Source organism: Bufo bufo, chromosome 1 (genome assembly GCF_905171765.1).
Source record: "Bufo bufo chromosome 1, aBufBuf1.1, whole genome shotgun sequence".
NCBI classification, from domain to species: domain Eukaryota; kingdom Metazoa; phylum Chordata; class Amphibia; order Anura; family Bufonidae; genus Bufo; species Bufo bufo.
In genome coordinates, this window is record NC_053389.1 from 113164945 (window position 1) to 113189889 (window position 24945).

The following is a 24945-nucleotide window of genomic DNA, read 5'->3' on the forward strand; positions in this document are numbered from 1 at the left end:
AGTCCAAGTCCTACAAAAGAAATTTCACTTTAAAGATACTGAGAGCACTGATTTCAAGTGAAGTGGCGAGGGATTATTACATGTGTCTCCTAGCAAACATACTCAACATTGAAGTAGTGGAGGCCTCACCATAGATTAAAGAAACATTCTTAATTCCCCCAGTGAATGGGGGGGAAACCACCAGCATAATCACGGTGGTAGCCATTATAAAGGTTGTCACCATGACTTTCAGACTACTGTTGGTTCCCAATGACAGTATAGTGGAAAGAATTAGGTTGAGACTATGATGACAACTGTAAGTAGACATCAGCACAACCTAACTGAATGAGAGAAAGCTGGGAGTGTCACTCACCAGCGTCTGCCCACAAGCCCCTTACGTAAGTCCTGAGCCAGAAGAATAGCCATGAGACACAGAAACTGATGCTGAGATATGGAACAATTTCCTTGGGAGCTGTTTTAGCTCTTCCTGTGCCTCTTTGTCCTTAACCATATTTCTTTTCATAGCACAGGAAAAGCTATGGCAGCTCTACAGTTTTTGGATCCCACCAAACCATGCCTCATAAAAGACCATCAGAAAAATGCTTGGAGTGAGTACTGACTTTCCAGGATCTTCTGGATTAGGAAGACTATTAAAGGACTAAAGAAAATCTGAGAACATTTCCAAAGAATCATACATAACAGCTAGAAACTCCCCTCGAAAACCCCAAAAAACGACAGTATCTCATTAATGGTAACAAAAAGCTTCAATGTATGCCGATAAAATAAGATTGTTCCATTAATGTAAGAACCATGTAGCAGTTTAACAACTACCAACACAATTTTGTGAAGCCCAGTAAACATAATTAAGGTCTAAGCTTTGGTTTCCTGTCAATCTTGAGGACCTTTCATACCAAGTGTGATCACCTGAGCTTCTTAAGGAGGGAAAATCCTGAACTAAAACATGCTAGAACCTGATTTCAGGATACTTCTCATAAATAATGGGCAGAGTCAGGATACGGGCGGGGATTATTAAGCTTGAGATTCCCTACTATTTGGAGCTAAAAAATCAAGCTAAGGTCAGTTGGAACCTCATGGGACTAAATTCCTATTTGCTAATAGGTAACAGCTTGGGTATAGGGCATAGGCTGAGCATACTTGAAGGCATTCAACACCATGCATGGCTGACCAGCTTTTTCCAATACTGAGTGCTTTCCTAAATTCATGCTTTGGTACAAATGTGATGACTTGTAATGTATCATATAGTCGTTCTTAATTTGGTCAAAATCTTGATTCCTCCTTTTGTAAAAGTCCAATATCCATTATCAAGAGTTAAGGTCAAGGTCCTCTAGATGAATGTCATATCAGAGGTGTGAAAATAAAGTGCTTTTAATGAAAAATAGCTTAAACTTATGCCTTGGCTAGGACTAAAATGCAATTATGTAAAAATTCTAGATTAGCAAATCTAAATATGGCTTCAGCTTTCAACCACAAAAAAAATATATATTTTTTTTTAGGACAGTTATAAGCAAACAATAAACCAGTTGATGTGCACTAGGTCTATGCAATGGGACTACACAAATAGATATACATGTACGTACATACAACGACAGCACGCCCATTAGATGCAACCACAAGTAAACCTTTCAAAAAATCTGAGCGCAATTATATACCCAGCTAAATGACACCAACAAAACAGGAACTCGTGAGGGATACCAAAATCAAAGACAAAAGTTCTAAAAGAATTATCAGAATGTCAGAGAACTTTCATGCAAATCCTAGGGAGTTCTGCTACATTCTCATGCAGGTCCATTAACACCACCACCAATTCAGCATCATCTTCAGACCATTTTATGTCCTCACAGGAAACAAATGCAAGAAACATACATAAGGAATGAACACAAAATGTTGAAATTCACGTTTCCATTCAGATTTAATTATCACTGCATAGTTATGGATGGCACCCTATAGTTTCTATGGAGAGAGGCCTGTAGGGTCCAGTAACTGATGCAGAAGCCAAATGAACACCAACGTTTCTGCCATGATAAACCATAGTGGCAGCCATAGCAGATAATAGTTTTAAAGATGCAGTCCACTTCCTCAAAATATGTAAAATAAGATAGTCAAATTCATAAAAGTGCCAAAAGTAAAAGAGTAATTACAGACACTACCAATATTGGGATTGGTGGGGCACGAGAATGGGATCTTTATGCCTTAGGCATACAATTATTATAGAGTGGGAGCTTGAACATAGGAACCGCTGTGTCAGCCAGAAGAGAGGCTGTAAGAGCATCTGCTCTGGCGGACCAAGTCCATTGACCACCATTCAATTGAAAGACTGCCATGTGAGATCTGTCCACAGATGGTGGTTGAAAAGCTGGAATTGTAAAAAAAAAAAGGAGTTGTCCCATTTCAAGTCAAGCCTAAAAAGCTAAGGATAATGTCCTTATTCTGTCAGTAATAATTGCCCATTATGGACAAAAATATCGATCTAAAATATATCTGACTGAAATTACTTCTTGAAGGCTCACACAAGTTAAAAAAAAAACCTTGTTTGAATAAAATATTAAAAGTAAAAAAAATTCCAAAAAGTTTTAAATCCATTGTAATCAGTTGACATGTTATCCTATACTATGGGACCATTGAGCATAGCATATTACCAAATGTTAGAGGCCTATCAAGTTTCCAGTGTGCCATAGCTATGGCCTTTTTTTTTGTTGCTAATTTACCTTTTAAGATGTCTTTTATATATGATTTTCAGTTTTGTGTTACATTATACCTATCCACGGGATTGATTTTCATATGAAAGTCTGGTGTCAAATCCACTAAAATTGTGTATGTGACTGTATAAAATGGGTTGTGATGCTATTTCTATAGAAATATTAGAACAAATGCATATTTTGATGTCCACATAAAAAATCCTGCCTACATTTTACCAAAATTCCCAAAATTTTGTTTGTAAATTTGGCCATATATGTGTTTTGAATATCTGTCCACTTTTGTGATTCCAACTCAAAATTAACTTGAGAACAGAAAAGTTGAATACTTTGTGCTGCTGTTTTAGGATTTGGAAAATGACGCTCACGATAACAAAGACCACAGATAGTTGAAACTGTCAGACACTTTTAACATTTTCCACAAAGATTGTTTTTTACACAGAAATTTTTAAAACATAGAAAACTAGTTGATTCCACAACTTAGAATGTGCTCAGGGACAAAATAAGTGTGATTTGTAAAAAATACGACTTTCATATTTTAAGATCAGTGGAGCTGCACTTTTAAAAAGCTGCTTTAGGTTCTGCTCACACGCAAACAGTAGGACAAGGTCTACAGGAACAAACAGGTCAATGAGGACCATGGTGTTACTTGGTACTATTGTCCTCACTGGACGTTCCTTGAATTGGCACAAAAATAGACACATTAATTTACCTACGAACCAGTGACTGTAAGGACAACTTATGGTTTTTCCTCGTAGTACCCATACCAGATCTTACAATTAATGACAATTAGCAATAAATGACACTCAACTCCTCCACTCCTCCAACACTACAGACACACACAAAAGATAGAGAAAGTCTTGAGGTTTCCACACCTTGCACTTTTGAAAGTATTAATGACACGTCCTTTTATAATTTCTGTTTTTCTGGTCTTTACATATTTACAGAAGTTCAACGCTAAAATCAGATGCCCCAAGACATGTACCAAGGTCCGAGTTTTCCCTTGCACTCTTACGTTGAGTCCTTCCCCTACCAGATAAGGGTAGGAGCAGAAGGTGTGAAGGAAATAAAATTGGTTTCCTACTGTCTTCCCATTTCGGAAAAATGAATTCACTGGTTTTTGCTTTTCTTTTTCCTCAATAGGAAAGAAGAGTTCTACATCCCCTGTCTGTAGAGGATACTGTCTGTAGATAGCCCCTCAGAGATGCCGAGGACTTGGATGGCCATTATGATACAGCTTTTGCTTGATGTGAACCATGTTTCCACTGGTGTCGTCATACTGCCGCGGGTGACGTTTTCGAAAATCCCTTAAGTTACAAAACTTGGGAATCCACGACCAAGAGTTGTCTGTGGAAAAAAAATGAAATATCTTAGTCATTATCATTAATCAGAACAAGCCTAAATAAAAAAAATAGGTTATTTTATTTGGGAAAGGAAAGTGCAATGGAAAAGACAATGAGGCTTAAAAGTGCTGAAGGGAAGAGGGGGCAACCAGCAACAAGATGGATGGTCTTTTTAAAATATTAGTGGGGTGTCAATTTAGCAAAACTGAATAAAATTATATCTATGTGAACATGTATATTTCATTAAAAGGGTTGTCTAATGAGAGTTAAACCCTTCTGAGTGGAGCTTCACAGCAAACAGTAGGACCACGGAAGAGTCACCTGGCTGTTATAGTGGCCATTCAGATAAATGGCAGTCCGTGAAATACAATGTCAGCTTGGGTCCACTGGAACAGAAGCTGTTATTACAGAGTGGACCTCCATCACCAGGGATTTGGATCACAGAATTAGGTCTCTGCTCTATGATGTCTATATGTCCTAATAGAGAATATGCACATGTGACAACCTCTTGGGATAAAACACAAAATGGCTGCCTATGGAAGCCAGAATAATGGGAAAATGATATACTGAAGGGAACCAAAGGGATCCCAGTGCATCTGATATGGTAATGTTCTAGACACAAAAGAAAAGGACAAATTATCCAGGACTATACAAAACAAAATTTCCTTAGACAGGCGAGGCAGGTCCTGGAGCACTAGTGATGTCGAAACTCTCCATTCTGTCTTTCCCGCAAAATCAATTCTGACTCTTACAAGGCTTCCATGATTTGGTGTTTCAAAGATATCTGTTTAAAGATCAGAAGCCTTCGGACCAACAATTTACTTCCAGAGTAATAAGAATAAATGTCATTCTTCTAAGCTTAAAGTGGTTTTAAAGCAATTATCCTTATCTCAAAGGAAGAATAATGGAGATTCCTCCTTGGAAATTGTAGAGGTTAATGACCTTGACATAAGATCTGTTATTTCATCGTCTAGATACTTCGGTTTTGTTAAATGAAAAACTGCAGGTAAATCAAAGAAGATTAACCATGTACAGTATATTCCACATGGAACATACATAACGAGATTTGGGCCATCTTAGGCCATCTCTTATTCTGTGGGGTTCAGGTACAACAGCCAGAGTTGTTGAACTAAATACTGGAATATATAGAAAAGAGGGAAACCCATAGTCAAAATTTTTGGTACCCCTTTATGGCACTGGGTTTTGATACCCAAAAAATAAAGGGCCACTCCTTGCTCTTTACACAACCCTTGGACCAATTGGAGAGTGATCCTGCACAAGTACCACCACCTAGTGTAAGAGGAGATGGGACTAACCAAAGCTGGGCACCTCTCTCCAAGAACCCTATAATAGGAGCAGCACAGTCTGCGTCTATCACAGGTTCACTCCTGGACTGAATGCTGCAGAATTACACAATAATATAATTTTTTACATTAGATTTACAGGAGTTATATATATATATTTTTTTTTATCTCATCTCGCCCACAGTGGCAAGGCTTACAAGAATAGCATGACCATCATTTTTTATACTTGCTGCGCTCCTGGTGTATTTCAGTAGCGGGCACTTCCAGGATCATGTGCCATACATTGGGCACGTGATCCTAATCTAGTTTCAACCCACAACAACTCATACTGTGTACCCCTACTCAATGAGCAGCCAGTTGTCAGGAAGGAAGCTCCTCGAGCCGTGTAAACCCGCCATAAGTATTCAATTCTCCTGCAGCATCACCATAGAAGAAACTAAGCATCACATGGTAGCAGGCTCGGACTGGCCCACAGGGGTACAGGAGAATCCCCGGTGGGCCCCTGAGCAAGGTGGACCCCTAGTCTCCCACGCCATGCACAAGTGGCACATAACCCAGTAGACTTACTGCACTACATACATATATTTAATGCAGGGCACCACAACCAGCAGATGTTCATATAAAAAACTTGTTAAATTATTTATTATATTGGAATGTATCCATACGGTGGGCCCCCAAAATAAATTTTAATTGTGAGCCCTAGGTACCCCAGTCCAACACTCATGGAAGCCATTAATATTAATGGGCTTGGAGTGTGCAGAGAGCTCAGTGCACTGAACATGAAGGAACTGCATCCTGGGAACTTGTGGTCTTGGTGCAAATAGGATTAAAGCTTCGATTTCTTGGTCAGGCATCCTCTGGGTATGTCTGCACTGTTTTCCCTATATAGTGCTGTTAGCAGTTTGGCGAGGTCAAAACTGCTGACAGACTTAAAGTTTGCAAGAATACTAAATATTCCCTAAAGTTAATTTTATCATTATGGAAAATCCATCCATCCTCACTAAAATGATGGTGAAAGAAAGTATACACTGCCCTCAGCAGAATTGTTCCTCAAAGTCTTAGTCAGATCTTCATACACCCAAGGCTGGTTTTATAAAATGTGGTCATCTACAAACAACTTTTCTCATAATTGCAGCTCATGTAATGCCACAATGTAGTGCTCTACTTTGTACCTAGGCTTCCCATCCAGAAAACCCTAGTAAATGGTGGCCCTACTCAATTGCCCAGTTTGTCACCCCATCCCCCCCAAACTTCAGTTGTGCATACAGCAGCCTGAACCACCTTGGTGTCCAGATCATGCCACATGAAAACATATTTCCAATTGTGTCTTTGTAACAAGCACTGCTAAATATATTTATTCAAAATTTTTGGTTGCCACATTTTCATTCTTGAGAAAATGGAATAGGAGAAACACTTGACTACACAATTAGCCACAGGGGTTGTTTGTAGTCTGTAACCATAGAGACCTACAGGTCTGTATAAGAGCTGTGTACACAACACAGCAGGATATCTTTTTCAATCTGGACTGTGTGCCAAATTCCTTCATTTTTATTTCAGAAGCACTAAAGCGATAGACCAATGGCTGCGAAGGTGGACATATACAAAATTCAAAGCATAGGTAGAACACGGTTAAACAAATGTATTGATATGTTGCAAGAACACTTCTCCTATCTACAACTGCAATCTACTCTAAAAGAAACTAATGAGAAAAGTACATGTAATGTCAACTGTCTTCAGCCTAGAGCCCTCGTAGGGCGACATCTGTGATTTAATCTAGTTGCAAACCCTATTTAGAAAAACAGGGACAGGAGGTTAACGTTATCTCAGCAACAGGGGTCTCGTCTGTTGTTCCTTTCTAACAACTTAATTTGTTTTAATCTTATGTTTTCTTATAATTACTAAGCACCAGAACGCTGCAGAAGGGTCTTCACATCTGTGACTGCATTGCATTGCATGGATCTGCCCCCTCTAAGGACAGCCTCAAAATCAGATAGATCTTAATATGAATTGTATTGCATTATTATTTAGGCACTGTATATCACTGTATGAAGGTAGTACACAGCCGAGTCCCATTATTATGACTACTTGCTTCTTTCAATGTCAGCAGCTTGTAGCTCAAGAAGGAAGCCACGTGTTGTCAGCTGGCTTGGTGGGTATATAAGGTGTGTGATAAGCTGTCTGCACTCATATCCCTCATTGCTGTCATGGGTGAAAGGGGCAATTTATCAGAGTTGTGAAAAGTTATGATTATTGGATATTGGGCAAGGGGCAGGGAAGCACATAGCCTTGGTGCTGCCCGAAGCAAAAACTGAAACGGCAATTCCACACCCCACACCATCCCATGCCAAATTCTTGACCTTACCACTTCCCTCCAGCCAGAGGTGTAACTTGACCAGCATGCACTTTCTATAATACTGGTGTATGCGGCACAAGGGTCTTTGGGCCCCCTTCGACTGCTACCTCTGCAACTCCTATAGTTACACCCCTGAAGAGACCAGTCCTATATGGAGACTTACTGGAAGTACTTCATGGTATGGAAACTTAAAGCTCCATGGGAAACTAATAAGCAAAGAGAACCATCTTGCTAGCGCCACCCCTTGGATGTAGTTCCCTATGAGTCAAAATCTGACTTTCCAACAAGCCTTGGTAATTGGATTAGGATTGGCAATATAGCAAAGCCAGAAATTCATCCGAAGATAGCTGTTTAAGGGTGCTTGCCCATCATAAGTACGGAGTAGAATTCCTTGTCAAATTCTAAGGCTTGTTGGAAAGTCGGATTCTGACTCGTAGGGAGCCACTTCCAATAGGTGATGCAAGCGAGATTATTCCCTTTTTCATTTTTTTTACAATAGTAATAATTACTTCACTATCACCCAAGACAAATATATGTGATAATTCTCATCATATTAAAGAATATACCTATAGGGAATAAAATCTGACCAAGGACAACATCTGTATGGAGTTAGTAAGTTCTTCCCATGTTTGGTGGGTTTCTTCCAGGTAATCTTCTCCCACTTTAAGTACATACTAATAGGATCATTTGCTTTCTATGAAATTGTCCCTAGTGTGTGTGGCAAATTAGGTCGTGACCTTCATTAGGCAAAGGGACGGATGTGAATGGTGAGAATTTCTGCACTGCGCCGCGGAATATATTGGGGGATATGCAATCAATAGAAATAAAGCAATAACATCTGACTGCTGTTCTACTTTACTTGTGGCCTGCCTGAACCGGCCTCAAAATGTACATTTGCCTCTAAAAGAACATACGCGTGCAGCACTGACAAGCTTTGCTACTGGAAGCATTTGCCTATAGGAAGAGAAGCAGCAATAGTTAATTCAGCAGAAAGCGCAGATCTGGAGGCCCTGTACCCAAATATGCCCCCTCGTTTATCTGCATTGTCAAGAATGTTTTCATCTCAAATCTGAAATGCCGTCATAACAAGAGACATTATCGGCTTGATGTGCATGCCAATGTGAGCAGAGGCGAACGCAGATGCGCACAAACAGCTCCTCCTATCAGCTGCAGCCGTACACTACATCCACACTATAGCAGAGCTAGGAAGAAACCCATTTTTAGGTCGATGATGTGGGAGATATAGTTGCATCGGCCACCTGTCTATACTGGAATTCACCAGGGTGACCTCTCATAAAAGCTAATGAGAAACTAATAGACTTTTAATGGAATTTAGAAAAAAATAAGGAAGAAAACGAGGTAACAAGAGGTAACAAGAGTGTCCTATAATTGTAACTATTGTCAGCTCTCGTGTTAACACTCTCATTAAAATCTGCAGCGGCAGGATGGTGATTTATACTTCCTTTCATTTATTCTTATCATCTTGAGGAACTAAAATTAGAAATGATTATCTGCTTTTTTTTCCCAAGGTGGTGGTGTCTCAAAAGAGGAAAGTCTCCTCCTTCTCCAAGTCAGAAATAAGATATATTATTCAGAAACATGTTGCCTAATATAAAATTTGCAGACATTCTTTAAGAATGTACGGTGGTGCTTGAAAGTTTGTGAACCCTTCAGAATTTTCTATATTTCTGCATAAATTTGACCTAAAAAAGTATTAAAAGTAGATAAAAGAAAACCAAATCAAATGAGTAAAAAATGTTAAGATTGATCATTTATTTAGGATTAGCAGATAATTTGAAGGTAACATAAAGCCCGTATTAGACGGAGCGAATATCGTACCGAATGTCATTAATGCGAACGAAACTGAACAAGCCCAGCGAGATGTAATAAGTATCAGTGATTAAATGACGAGCAAGAAATTGCGTGTTTCTCGCCAATTGTGATCTTTCATCCTGCTAAAAAATTATCGCTTGGTCACAGATCCGTTCGTTAGAATTGTCTAATCGCTTACAAATCAGATAGAGGTGTGGTACTTTGTAGCAAACAATTAACGAGCAAAAGTACAAACGAACATCGCTCTGTAATATACACATTTTTGGTCGCTAATGCCCGCAGCAGATCGTGCTGTGTAAACGGCATCTGCTGCCGGCAAACAACTAGTCAGTATGGGGATGTGAAATAGCGATCACTGCTCCCCATACTGGGGAGGAGATCGCTGCATGTAAATGCAGAAATATCCTCCTCCAGCGAGCAGCAGATTGTCAGGAAGGAACGCTTTCTTCCCAACAATCTGCTGCTGTATCGTCTAGTGTAAAGGGACCTTTAGAGTCAGATTTTTTTTTAATCAGTGGGATGACAATCAGGTGTGAGTGTGCAAACTGTTTTATTTAAAGAACAGGAATCTATCAAAGTCTGAGCTTCACAAAACGTTTGTGGAACTCTATCATGGCACAAACAAAGTAGATTTCTGAGGTCCTCAGAAGAAGAGTTTGTGTTGCTCATCAGACTGGAAAAGGTTTTATTTGGTTATTTATATTGACTTTTAGGACTTTTCTGAAAATCATGTAGTTTTATGTCAAATTTATGCAGAACTATAGAAAATTCTTAAAGGGTTCATAAACTTTCATGCACCACTGTAGTAGGTTTTTGGACGTACTATGGGGGAAAATTATCAAGCTTCTTTGTCAGTTTTTCAAGTACTGGTTTGCGCCACCAAAGTTTCCAACTTTTTGCTTGTTTTATATACTCTTGCTTATTTTTTAAAAAGTAGGCAAGGCATGGTTGGGAGGGGGTGGGCTGAGGGCAGGACCTGCAAGACCCAACATATTTATCAAGTTAACATGTGTGCTGGAAAACTTGCGCACATAACACCTGAAATCTATTTCAGCTCCTGGCTGGAGTAGATTTAATTTCTGGTGCATGTGTAGCGTGGGATGCACCACAACTATTTATATGTGTTAAATAATAGGGTCACAATTAGAGCTCCTGTATAGGGTTTCATAGAGGCATTCATAGAGGGAAAATGTAACAACGCTTAAGTATCAGTTACAACCATGTGCAGGGACTGGTCCAACAAAGTACTTCTGGAGTGCTCCGACTCTGACTATACAGGGAGTGCAGAATTATTAGGCAAGTTGTATTTTTGAGGATTAATTTTATTATTGAACAACAACCATGTTCTCAATGAACCCAAAAAACTCATTAATATCAAAGCTGAATATTTTTGAAGTAGTTTTTAGTTTTAGCTATTTTAGGGGGATATCTGTGTGTGCAGGTGACTATTACTGTGCATAATTATTAGGCAACTTAACAAAAAACAAATATATACCCATTTCAATTATTTATTTTTACCAGTGAAACCAATATAACATCTCAACATTCACAAATATACATTTCTGACATTCAAAAACAAAACAAAAACAAATCAGTGACCAATATAGCCACCTTTCTTTGCAAGGACACTCAAAAGCCTGCCATCCATGGATTCTGTCAGTGTTTTGATCTGTTCACCATCAACATTGCGTGCAGCAGCAACCACAGCCTCCCAGACACTGTTCAGAGAGGTGTACTGTTTTCCCTCCTTGTAAATCTCACATTTGATGATGGACCACAGGTTCTCAATGGGGTTCAGATCAGGTGAACAAGGAGGCCATGTCATTAGATTTTCTTCTTTTATACCCTTTCGTGCCAGCCACGCTGTGGAGTACTTGGACGCGTGTGATGGAGCATTGTCCTGCATGAAAATCATGTTTTTCTTGAAGGATGCAGACTTCTTCCTGTACCACTGCTTGAAGAAGGTGTCTTCCAGAAACTGGCAATAGGACTGGGAGTTGAGCTTGACTCCATCCTCAATCCGAAAAGGCCCCACAAGCTCATCTTTGATGATACCAGCCCAAACCAGTACTCCACCTCCACCTTGCTGGCGTCTGAGTCGGACTGGAGCTCTCTGCCCTTTACCAATCCAGCCACGGGCCCATCCATCTGGCCCATCAAGACTCACTCTCATTTCATCAGTCCATAAAACCGTCTTGAGATATTTCTTGGCCCAGTCTTGACGTTTCAGCTTGTGTGTCTTGTTCAGTGGTGGTCGTCTTTCAGCCTTTCTTACCTTGGCCATGTCTCTGAGTATTGCACACCTTGTGCTTTTGGGCACTCCAGTGATGTTGCAGCTCTGAAATATGGCCAAACTGGTGGCAAGTGGCATCTTGGCAGCTGCACGCTTGACTTTTCTCAGTTCATGGGCAGTTATTTTGCGCCTTGGTTTTTCCACACGCTTCTTGCGACCCTGTTGACTATTTTGAATGAAACGCTTGATTGTTCGATGATCACGCTTCAGAAGCTTTGCAATTTTAAGAGTGCTGCATCCCTCTGCAAGATATCTCACTATTTTTGACTTTTCTGAGCCTGTCAAGTCCTTCTTTTGACCCATTTTGCCAAAGGAAAGGAAGTTGCCTAATAATTATGCACACCTAATATAGGGTGTTGATGTCATTAGACCACACCCCTTCTCATTACAGAGATGCACATCACCTAATATGCTTAATTGGTAGTAGGCTTTCGAGCCTATACAGCTTGGAGTAAGACAACATGCATAAAGAGGATGATGTGGTCAAAATACTCATTTGCCTAATAATTCTGCACGCAGTGTATAATGGTCCCCAAAAATCCACCAGAAGATACCCCTATTTGAAATGAACTGTGAAGCCAATCACAGTCAAGCAGATGAGATCTGTTACAGACTGAGGATCCTGGAGTGGGTTAAGTCTCTCTCAAAATACATAAAACTTGAAGCTCCTGGGTGCCAATGCAAAATCTGTATCATCTACCATGTATAATTTACCAGTGGGTTTTTAGGCCTCCTCAGGCACCAGGGCCCAATTGCGGCTTCTACCTGTGCACAACCTAATAGAGCTATGCTCCTGTCTATGACTATGAGCCAAAGAGGAAAGGACATACCATTGGTGCAGCCTGTTCAGCTGGGGTCGATAGGCAAGGAAAGAGGGGGGTTGCCATTATAAAAAAGGGCACAAAGGTTTCCTTATACTGATCGATAGATTCTGATCCATTAGATGAAGGTGTATATCCACCCCTGAGCAGAGGGTAATTCAGCAGCTCTTGTTGATCAAAGCTCATCCTTGAGGTTTATAGAAGCCAGACCAGCAGTGATCAGTTGGAAACCCTTAATATAGGAAGGAGTTGTCAACATGGGACAACCATTTTAACCACACCCATGAGGTCCTGCAGAAAAATGTCCCCATTCTCCTGCAATTCCAGTCTTGCAGGGGGACCAGAAATGTTCACAGCCCACAGGTGACCAGGAAATATAATATACGGCTGCTCTGATTTTGGTGCAGTGCATTCACTTAAACTAAACTTTCATTGCTGTCAGGCAAAGTATGTGCCATGGTTGATTCCAGATACTTTTCAGACATTTGTGTCCTCAAGAAACGAGACACATCATGACATCTTCAAGAAACACTTGATGACAAGTCCTCCTGGGCACAGTCTGATTCATTGAAGTAGATCATATGAACAGGGAAATCCTTACATAATGATATGAGAATGTTGGAATCAAAGAGATGTTGTTCACAGTACATTTATATATTTTGTGAAATATATATTTATCTTCTTAATGCATTGTGAAGCAATACTAATACTTCTATTATCTATTCCTAATAATTAATTTTCCTACTTGTCAATAGTCCGGAGTTTTATCTGGTCTCATGAGGGATGGGGTTTAGGGTTGCACCGGGTATCGAATTATCGATACCCAATCAATACTTTTGTACCGGTATAGATTAGATACCGGGATTTGACATTTACCAATACTAGGCTGCGTTACTGCACAGCCTAGTATCAGAGAACATGGCGCGCACTGCTCTCAGCGCGCTCCATGTTCTCGGCAGCACAGGGGAGAAGGAGTCTCTCCCTCCCTCCCCCTGTGCCACTGCTGCCAATAAGAAGAGAGACGAGAGGATGAGGGGAGGGGCTGAGGCTACTGCGCCACCAATGATGATAACTAACCCATTAATACAAATACAGGCGGCGGGTGGCGGCACCAAAATCACATAGCCAGCACCTGGCCTCTATGACAGGGCGCTGCGATCCGCAGCAGTTAATCCATCAGATGTGGCACCTGAGGGGTTAACTGCTGCGGATCGCAGCGCCCTGTCATAGAGGTTGGGTGCCGGCTATGTGATTCTGCCGCCAGCATCCGCCTCCTGTATTTGTATTAAAAGGTTACTTATCTTCATTTAGTGGCGCAGTGCGCCCTCCCCCCAAGCCCCCAGTATGATAATCATTGGTGGCGCAGTGCGCCCCCCCAGTATTATAATCATTGGTGGCAGTGGCCACAGAGTCCCCTCCCCTCAGTTCATTGGTGGTGCAGTGGCAGCTTCTGATCAAAGCCCCAGCTGTGTAATCCTGAGGCTCCGATTGGTTACCATGGCAGCCAGGACGCTACTGAGCTCTATTAGGGTGAAAAAGACAAGGGATGAAAAGATCCCAGGTTCTAGTCCCTAAGGTGACTAATAGTTATTAAATAAAAAGTTTAAAAAAAAGTAAAAAAAACGAACACCAAAATATTAAGTTTAAATCACCCTCTTTCCCAATTTTACATATAAAACATATAAACAATAAATAAATAAATATATTGCATATCGCCACGCCCAAAAAAGTGCAAACTATTAAAATATAAAAAAATCTCCTATGCGGTGAACGCCGTAACAGAAAAAAATGAAATAAAAAACGCGCAATTAGCCATTTTTTTGTCACCTTGTCCCCCAAAGGATCAGACTGTATGATTATGGGCCGAACGTTCCATAAAATGCGGAATGCACGCAGCTTTTTTGGTGTTTTATTTTTTTCGTGTGGTATCGATTGGTATCGAGTATTGCAATACTTTTTTATGGTATCGAAATAGAAAATTTTGGTATCGTGACAACCCTAATGGGGTTTATTGAGTATTAAAAGAGACATTTCTGGGAATTTGAAGGTTGTCCTCCCCATTCAAACGAATCAAGAACCTACAAGAAATTAGCACTGCTAGCTCCTTTGATGTCGGTGTGCAGAACTGTGCCTTTTAAGGCTGGTTTGATTTACTAATCCAGTAGGTACCATAAATTTTTTGGCAGGTTTACACTGCTCGATTTTCAGGCAGATTATAGGGAACGAATGTCACTACGAATGGGATAGGCTGTTTGACAGGCTATCTAGACCAGCACCAGATTTATCACAGTGGCCCAGGCTAGATAATAAATAGGGTTCCAGCAGGAATAGACACTTTTGTCTAACTCTATGCCAACTACTGTCTGGCTTATTCTGAGACATAATTTTACACCAGAATTGTGGCACAATTTGGAGAAAAAAAGCACATCTCCGATCACACCCTGTTCCAGTGATTCTCCAGCCTTCCCACTAAGCCCCACTACCTTTTGATCAAGTTGGAAAAAAGTGTAGAAACCCTAACTGTGCCAAACTGCACCAAAATTTAGACAATTTGTGCCACTTTTTAGACAGATTCTAGGCCATAGTTTTGTTTGCAGCGCTTTTCCTACGTTTAGCATTTTTTTGTGGCATTTTCTTAAAAAAACAAAACAAAAACACTGCATTCAGATATTGGCTGGAAGTCTGTTAAACCCTCCCCATAGGGAGTAGCTCCCTGCAAGTGAAGTCAGTGGGAGCTGAGACTGTGAAGGAAGTAGAAGAAGGAAGCTGCCCTGGGAAATTACCAACCAGCTTGAGACAGAGCCTTACTCCAGCCTCTGAGGAAGCAATTGAGACTATATTGGAGTGTACCAGCCATTTAGAGGAGGTGTGTGCTAAAAAGTCTTTTGAGGTAACCTACATCCTCATTGCATGCACCAACACCTGCATTGCTGCAATATTGACTTGCCCTACAACTCTTCCACAGGGACCTTGCCTTGCACCCTAAAACCTACCTACAGCAAGCGCACCCCAAGCCATCACCAGGCAGAAGAAACCCTCAATACCATGGTGTGTTTCAAGGAAAAGAAAGGGTTGTGCTCCTCCCTTCACTGTAGTGCACAGGCCCTGGGAAAGCTGGAGAAGGATTACCACTATGAGTACTACAATCACCATCCTCACTGTGGCCAATACATTAAAATCGGAGTATGCCGGTCTTAACCACTCGCCTACCACCATATGGCTGTTATCTGCAACCCGATGTTCTGCCAGTACAATGCTATGGAACCAGCAATAGACAAACAGGCCACCAAAATGCGCTCCAGTTCTTTGAAGTCTTGCATTGAAAAGAAACAAGATATAAAGAGCACATTAGGGGAATCATTCCAAACGGCAAACATATATAAACGTGTGGTAAAGTGCATTTTTTCTCGAGGCCATATGAGGAATGTAGAAAATAGGCTACTGAATCAAAGCATTTTCGGAAAAAAAGCTATTTTTATTTTCTCCACCTATTTTCATTCGTTTAAAATGTCCCAATTTTCCCAAGATGAATACAAACTTTAAAAAAGAATTTTTGTGAACTTTAAAAAGTTTTTACTTTGTGGGTGTTTCTAATGTTTTAGTACTGTACAATCTCTGGCAGTATAGTCTCATTGAAGCAGCAATGGAATAGAATAGAACAGACCTCCAAAATACGCTCTAGTCCTTTAAAGTGTAACTGCTGTTTACATTTTTTATACCCTAATGGTATAGTACACCCTGCTGTATAAATGCTTTTCTGCTTTACAATTTAATCATTTTCAGTTTTACCTGATAATAACTCCCAGAAAGGTGTGCCACTTTCCTCTTCTCACAGGGTTGTCATGTGCAGCCATCTCCTCTCTATTATAAACAAGAGACGGGAGAGCACTGGGAGGAGGAGCTCGCCCTGAGTGCCTGGGCAGTGGAGGGGGAAAGGGATGCTTTACATGCTGCTATCTCCTGAATGGTAGCAGCTAGAAACATGCAACTGGTCTTGTTTAAAATGACAGCTAAAGTCCAAGCAAAAGAGGAGAAATCACAGTTAGAAATCGAGTCGGAAATAATCGCGGGTAAAATCTGCTTTTATTTTCACTTTCAGCTTCATTCACAGCATCCCGATTTCTATCAGCGATATCTTCCCCTGTACTGAACATATTGCTGTCATTCTGGTATTGTCTAAAGCTTGGAATGTCAGCTTTCAAACAATATCTCTAGCTGGTACCAAACCAGAGATATGAGCAGCTAAAGCAGCCCCCCCTGCCAGTGTGGAAGAGAATGAGGGAGCAGCTGCAGAGCTGACAGAGGTGACTATTAAGAGGCTAAAACAAATGCTTACCGATTTCATGTAATTGCAGGGCTTGTCTCTGGTTAGGCTTCGTTCACACGGGGCAGGAAAATGGAAAGGATGGATTCGGCACATAACTGAGCCGAATGGAGTCCACAGGCCCCATAGACTATAATGGGGTCCGTTAGGTTTCCGCTTAGAAGAAGATTTTTGAAGCGGAGACAAAAGTCCTGCATGCACCCCCATGGGCTCCATTCACCTCAGTTATGTGGAGTCAAAGAGGAGTCAAAAGTGGGCGTGAATTGCAGCTTTTTAACCCTTTCCCAATGTTCCCCAGGTCATGAGTTGGTGCCATAGTCAGCAATGTTTGTGATTGGATGATTGGAGGCAACTCAATTGCGACCATGGCATCTGAGTGGTCATTTACTGGAAGACCGATGATTGAACGCCCCCTTCACTCTCCCCCCACCCCCCGCTCATGAGGAGATCATGTGAGCCATTCGATTTTTATTGCAGCCTGGGGCCTTGTGAAGCTATAGTTAAGGCCTCATGCACCTGCGAGCTGCGTTGTCTGTGACCGGCCGGGCGCTCCTCCTACTGGTAAGTGAAAGGTCTGTGCTATAAGCAATGCGCCGCACAGACCTTTCACTTACCAGTAGGAGGAGCACCCGGCCGGTCACAGACATCGCAGCTCGCAGGTAAGTATAATGCTTCTAAAAATTGCTAAGCAACCATGGCAACCAGGACTGCAGTAGCATCCTGGTTGCCATGGTTACCGATCGGAGCCCCATCGATTAAACTGGGACTCCGATCGGAACTCTCCACTGCCACCAATGATGGGGGAACGTGATTTTAACTAGGGGGGGAGATGTGAGGCCGCACTGGCCACTAATGATGGGGGATTCGGAACGTGATTTTAACTGGGGGGGGGGGGGGGGAGGGGAGGCCGCACTGGCCACCAATGATGGGGGATTCGGAATGTGATTTTAACTAGGGGGGGGAGGTGAGGCCGCACTGGCCACCAATGATGGGGGATTCGGAACGTGATTTTAACTGGGGGGGGGGGGAGAGGGGAGGCAGCACTGGCCACCAATGAATATAATATTGGGGAGGGAGGGGGGTCTGCCCCCTCCTGCATGGCAGCACCTGATCTCTTACGGATCACAGCCCCCTGTAAAAGATCTGGTGCTGCCAGGCAGCAGGGGGCAGTCATGTACACAGTTTGTAGGATATTCTAACTTGAAGCGTCCCCATCACTATGGGAACGCCTCTGTGTTAGAATATACTGCCGGATATGAGTTTCACGATCTAACTCAAATCCGACAGTATATTCTAACACAGAGGCGTTCCCATGGTGATGGGGACGCTTCAAGTTAAAATATACCATCGGATTGGAGAAAACTCCAATCCTATGGTATATTAACTCCTGACTTTACATTGAAAGTCAATGGGGGACGGATCCGTTTGCAATTGCACCATATTGTGTCAACGTCAAACGGATCCGTCCACATTGACTTGCATTGTAAGTCAGGACGGATCCGTTTGGCTCCGCACGGCCAGGCGGAGACCAAAATGACTTTTTTTTCATGTCCGTGGATCCTCCAAAAATCAAGGCAGACCCACGGACGAAAAAACGGTCACGGATCACGGACCAACGGAACCCCGTTTTGCGGACCGTGAAAAAATAAGTAAGTTTACAGTGGTAAACCTGGTAAATATAATGATCACATTTTCAAAATAAATAAAATCTTTACCCGTTTTCCTCCTTTTACAAACAATAAAAAATATATATCTTTGGCATCTGCGTGTCCATAAATGCCCAAACTATTGAAATATAAAAATATGTATCCCGTATGGTGAAAGGCATAATGGAAAAAATAAAAATGAACAAATTACCACATTTGGTTGCTTCGCCTCCCAAAAAAATTAATAAAAAGTGATCAAAAGTCATAAATACTACAAAATGGTATCAATAAGAAATACAGATCATCCCCCAAACTATAAACACTCACACAGCTTTGTATATGGATGTATAAAAAAGTTAAGGGTGGCAGAATATGGCAATGCAAAGAAAGACATTTTATTTTATTTAAAAACATAAGGAAAAATATATAAATTTGGTATCACTGTAAGGATAGTTTCACACTAGCGCTTTTAAATCCGGCAGGCTGTCCTGGCAGGGAACAGCCTGCCGGATCTCTCACCATTCCGGCATTGCCAGAAGCTACCACGTTGGCATCTGGCCCTATTCGTTTTATTGGGGGATTCAGCCGCAAACTGGCAAATATGCCGAGAATCAGCCTGACTAAAACCTCTGCGTTTGCCGGATTGCGGCCAGATCTCCGCCGGTCCCCATTATTATACTTAATGGGGCCAGTTGGTATCAGGTAGCCTCCAGCAGTGCCGGATCCAGATGGCTGACGCTAGAGTGAAACTAGCCTAATTGTAGTGACCTACAGAATAAAGTTAACATGTAATTTTTATCATAGTGAACACTGTAAAAATAAAACAATGGTGGAATTGCAGTTTTTGGCAATCCTACAAAGTTTGGGCTTCCCGCTACATTGCATGAAAATGGAATATTAAATAATGCCGTTAGAAAGTACTAACTTGTCTCTTAAAAAACAAGTCTGCATACGGTTATGTGAATGAAAAAATAAAAAAGTTATTGAGTTTGGACGACAGGGAGTAAAAAAACGGAAAATGGCTGCATCAGGAAGGGGTTGAAATGATTTGACCAATTTATCAGCACAGTGCAATATTTTGATAAATTTGACTTAAAAAAATACAGCATCAATAAATTCCCCAGTATGTAGCCCATTGGGCCTTGTATCAACTGTAACGCTATTCATGTAATTTACATATTCTAGTGTACAGGTTAAAATTTCCAGTGTACTACCTGTAATCATCAATGTCAGAGAGGTGAGACTAGGCTATGTCATCAATGTCAGAGAGGTGAGACCCGCTCCTATCTCCAGAACGGGCCCCCGAAGTGGAGGAGGGCGCTCTACACAAGAGTGCCTACCCTCCATCCACCGCTATGGGAATTCTGAAAATAGCCAAGCATTGGCTCAGCTATTTTTAGGATGCGCTCTACAGTATATTCACCACTATGGGACTTCTGAAATAGAGAGCACGCCACACATGCACAGTGTGCTTTACTTCACTTCTAGGGAGGCCCGTTCCGCAAAAAAATAGGACATGTTCTATCTTTTTGCGGAACGGAACTACGGGACGTAACCCCACGGAAGCACTCCGTAGTGCTTCCGAGGGGTCCCGTCCCGTGCGGCCATTCTGCGATTCCGGATTTGCGGACCCATTGAAGTGAATGGGTCCGCATCCGTGATGCGGAATGCACACGGAACTGTGGCCGTGTATTGCGGCCCGCAATTTGCGGCCCGCAATACGGCCACGGGTAACACACGTTCGTGTGAACTTAGCCTGATACTGATGGCTTATCCTAAGATAGGGAATAAGTGTCTGATTGGGGGGAGTCCAACCGCTAGGGTCGCAGCTGATCACAAGCATGGTGGCTCATGCTCCCCAATGTGAATGAAGTGTCAGTCACGCATCCGCACTGCTGCTCCATTCAGCTCTTTGCTGGTGATAGATGACGGCTTGTACTCAGCTACCTCCAGCTGTCCTATTGAGTTGAATGGAGCGGTGGACACATGTCTGCTGCTCCATTCAAATGGGGAGCACAGGCTCCTGTTCTTACAGTCAGTCGGCATCCCCTGTGGATAGGGGATAAGTTGTCTCAATGGGAAGTTTTTACTAATGTGATTGTTCCTAGATGTAGTCATGAAATGCTCCAAAATTTGGCATACTTCTGGCACATAATCCGAACATTAGAGGCACTCACTGAAAATAAAATCCAGCATTTATATTTTGCATTGCAGTGGTGGCCTGCCCTTCTTGCATCAGGTCAAGTGGTTATGTGATGCAAGGAGGGCTAGGTCACTGCTGCAGCCAGCCATAGGCTGCAGCAGTGTCAAAGCGGATGCTGACCATGGGCGACCTGAGCAAGGCAAAGGCAGTAGGTCCCAAATAAGCTGGGACCCAGCAGCAGAGCACAGGTAAGTATGCTTCCCTTTGCAGGTCTGCTCAAACTCCCCCACAAGGTGAACAGAGATTTGAACTTCATAAACATACTTTTTTTTCAACCCACTGTCTATATAATTTTTTTTGCCTATTTTTTGGATCAACATGGATTTGAACCTCAAAAAACGTAGATTTTTATTCCAACATTGCCCATTTTCCAATATTCTCTCTTTCTAATGTCATACTTTCCTCTGTGTGCTCTATTCTAAAGGTAGCAATTCAATCAATAATATGCACATACAATTTAAAGGGGTTGTCCCATGCTACGCTGTTTGCATAGCTCTCATTTACTACAATAGGAGTTATACTGTAGGAGCAGCATAGCACTGGCCTGCTCGTCTGTTTCCATAAGCCCAGCCTCCTAGGAACATCGCTTAGTCCCACCTCACCGTGGTAACAGCGAGAGGGGAGAACCCCTTTAAACGGGTCATCCAGGATTATAAAAGCATCGCTGCTTTCTTCCAGAAACAGCACCACACATGTCCAAGGGATGAATCTGGTTTTGAAGATTAGCTCCATCCAAGTGAAAGGGACTGAGTTGCAATACTAAACACAAACTGTGGACAGATGAGGCACTATTTTAGAAAGCAGTCATGCTTTATAATAATGGACCTCACCTTAAATCAATAATACTTAGTCACATTTTGCAGTTGAGTTGCTGCTTTTGCTTGTAAAACCACAAGTGAATAAGGCCTTATAAGTCTATCTTAAATTTAAATAAATCAACAACTAGCTCAAAAGGAATGTATTCTGCTTCTTCTGGATCAACACAGCAGGAAAATGCAATAGCTTGTTCTTGATGGATTAGTGTTTTAAATCTGTATAACTGTGACCCACACATTGAATGCAACCAAATCACTCTGCCACAAGAAAGTGAGATATGCTAGAAAATTTGAAGGTGTAAGGGATCATAATGGCTAAATATAAGTTATGCAGAAGTCTAGTCTCTCCCGCTTTGGTGATGGTAGTCCAGTCTACTAAATGGCTGCCAGGGGGTCAGTTCATAGATAACATGTGTTTTTGGAAACAATGTGTAAACCATGTACTTACCATATCGTCTACTGGTCCTCCATGCTCTTACAGCATAATGTAGAACCCCATCCATCCAGACCAAGAACCAGCTTATACAAAATCCTAACAAGAGTCCCAGCATCAGGTCAATCTCCTGCTTAGTTACATTGTCGGTGACAAAGTAATTCTCTGATGAGTCCACCACTGACTGGTCTCCGTCGTACGGGATGACATAGTGAACGTGGTACCTGAGAGAGTGGTTGAGGTGACAAAGAAAAGTCCATAGTTAGAACAGGATAGAATGAAACATGTCTTATTACTCAATGAGCTAAATGAGAAGAACTTGGAAATGGGTTTTCCCATGAAAGACTTTTAAATCATTTCAATAAGAGATGACGTATGGGTTATGTTGAGAGGTTCAGTGGTTGGGACCTCAACTAGACCCAAAGACTTTGGTTCTATTACAAATATGATCAGTTTTTAGCCGCCCATCACTGAAATCAATGGGAAAAGTTTCTGACTCATAAAGTCATAAAAAGCCTGTTGTGAGAAATTTCACTTAACCGTCAAGCTACTTACCCAATAGAAGATAACACTGATATGCAGTAAAGTATGGCACTAGTTCTCAAAAACTAGAAAGACAAAAGTAAAGCGTACAATGTGGCATTAATGATGCAGGTACAATGAAACTTCTCCAAAAGACCAACTATTTGAGAAGACCATCCCTTGTCCTGACTAGATTTCCTGTGACAGATTTTCAGTTCCACCATATATTAAGCATAGAGGGCCATCTTCTTTGAGAAGACCACCGCTCCTAGAGGACAACTTTTAATAAAATTTGGTTGGTCCTCTCAACACTGTATTGCGATCAAGGACTTATAAATAATTTCTGAGCAGGATATCTTGGCCTCCAATGATTACTGTACTGACTTCCACAACACAGAAGAGCTGATCAGTGGGGGTGCAGGTTAACGGACCCCCACCGATCCTGAGGATAGGCCATCACTTAAAAGGGGCTGGACAACCCCTTCAATATTACTTCACAGAGACTGCCTAAGACCGTATATATGGCCTATAACTATGTTTCTGGCAAGTTTGGATTACATACCCAATGATGTATTTAACACTACGTATGGTGGGATATGACATTGTTAAAACATAACTTTTAATGAAAATAATTAAAATAAATGGTGCAACATTAAAAAGCAGGATTCTAAACATAAATCACAATAGTAATTGCCAACAGTATGGAAGAGATTAATTGCATATTACCAGTCCTGTAGAGTTGACCTGTAGATGCAGTCAATGCACAAGGTTTTTGATAGAATATAATCAATTCCACAGTATGGTCACAAAATAGGGGTGCACTTAGCCGGTGAAGCTGCTGTCACGTACGTTCCCGTGGCAGGTACCAGGAGATTGAAGAGACTGGCAACTCGTGGGTTAAATTGACAAGTTCACTGTGGATCTTATTGTGTCTGTGTTTTGGTGAATGCCACACCGCTTGCTTCAGGTGTTGCTTGTTGGTAATTTACTTTTCCTATAAGTAGCCGCTTCTCACTCTTGGAGGTGCGGATTATAGATTTTATTTCTGCCTTCTAACTAGCTGGTCGGTTGTACTCTGTGGGGCTTCTGGAGTTGCCAGTTTTCTACTTTCAGATACATCTTGTCTTTTCTTATTGTTTTGTGTTTGTTATATTCCCTGTTGTTTGTATCTGGGCGTGAGACAGAGACTTCTATTTGTCCATCTGGGGAGGAATGGGTTGTCTCTGGTCCTAACCTCATTCCAGAGCCTTATAAGGATATAAGGGCTAGGTATCCAGCATATGAATATTCCTACCTTCAAGGTCTATTCATATTCATAGGTAGTTAGGGCCCGGATTAGAGTTGTTTAGGAGGTGATCTGTTTCTTCCCTAGTTTCCAGGCCCAGTTACTGTTCCCCTTCCCTCCTGTGTTTAGTGTGGAGTTTTTCCCCCACACTGATCGTGACATTATAAACCGCCGAATAACCGTCATTTTGTTGTCTGTATCAGTTCGGCCATGGATGTTATCGCTGCACTGACCGGACAGCTACAGGGGCTGTCTCTGGAGGTGGATGACGTACGCACGACAGTCTCACAGATACAGAGACCACAGTTGGCTGATCCTAGTAGTGGTTACCTGACCTGTCCTGAACCTAAAGTTGCTCTCCCGGGGGGGAGGGGGAGTGATAATTTTATTTGGTTCAGGGAAGCGTGCAAATGGTACTTTAAGTTGCGTCCACACTCATCTGGGGACGAGAGCCAGAGAGTGGGTGTGATTATTTTGTTGCTTAAAGGGGACGCCCAGTCTTGGTCTTTTTCTCTGCCGACCGGATCACAGTCTCTCCGATCAGTAGATGCATTTTTCGGAGCTTTAGGTCTCATCTATAATGACCCAGACAGAACCTTCTTGGCCGAGATTAAATTACGCAGCCTGCATCAGGGAGAGTGTTCGGCAGAGATCTATTGTTCCGAATTTAGGAGGTGGGCTACGGATACTGAGTGGAACGATCAAGCTCTCCGTAGCCAGTTTTGTCAGGGATTATCTGAAAGGCTGAAGGACGCTTTGACCTTTCATGAGAATCCTGAGTCTTTGGAAGCCGCTATGTCTTTGGCTGTACGTATTGATAGACGCCTGAGAGAGAGATCTAAGGTACCGTATTCCTTTGACTCTTTGGGTGAAGAGACTCCTGAGCTTATATCTGGGGATGAACCCAAGCAAAAGTAGGAGTCGCAAGCAGGGAGTATGTTTTTTCTGCAGTCAAAGGAGACATTTTGTCAATATATGTCCAAGCATTCAGCGGCAAAAACAAAAACCAAAAGGGGCGTCTAAATCCCATCTGACTATCGGAGGTGTGAGTGGGGAGTTAGAGAATGTGCATTTGTC

General features: G+C 41.9%; 1 protein-coding gene across 1 annotated transcript in view; it reads right to left on the bottom strand.

Moving 5' to 3' along the window:
- Nucleotides 1-3891: 3891 nt before the first annotated feature.
- The window catches only part of TMEM240 (transmembrane protein 240), a 66473-nt gene continuing 45419 nt past the window's right edge, over nt 3892-24945 (bottom strand). The window contains exons 3-4 of the mRNA XM_040428064.1: nt 22077-22285; nt 3892-4040 (exon numbers count right to left, since the gene is read on the bottom strand). Of these exons, the coding sequence (XP_040283998.1) occupies nt 3892-4040; nt 22077-22285 (358 nt within the window). The remainder of the gene's footprint in view (nt 4041-22076; nt 22286-24945) is intronic.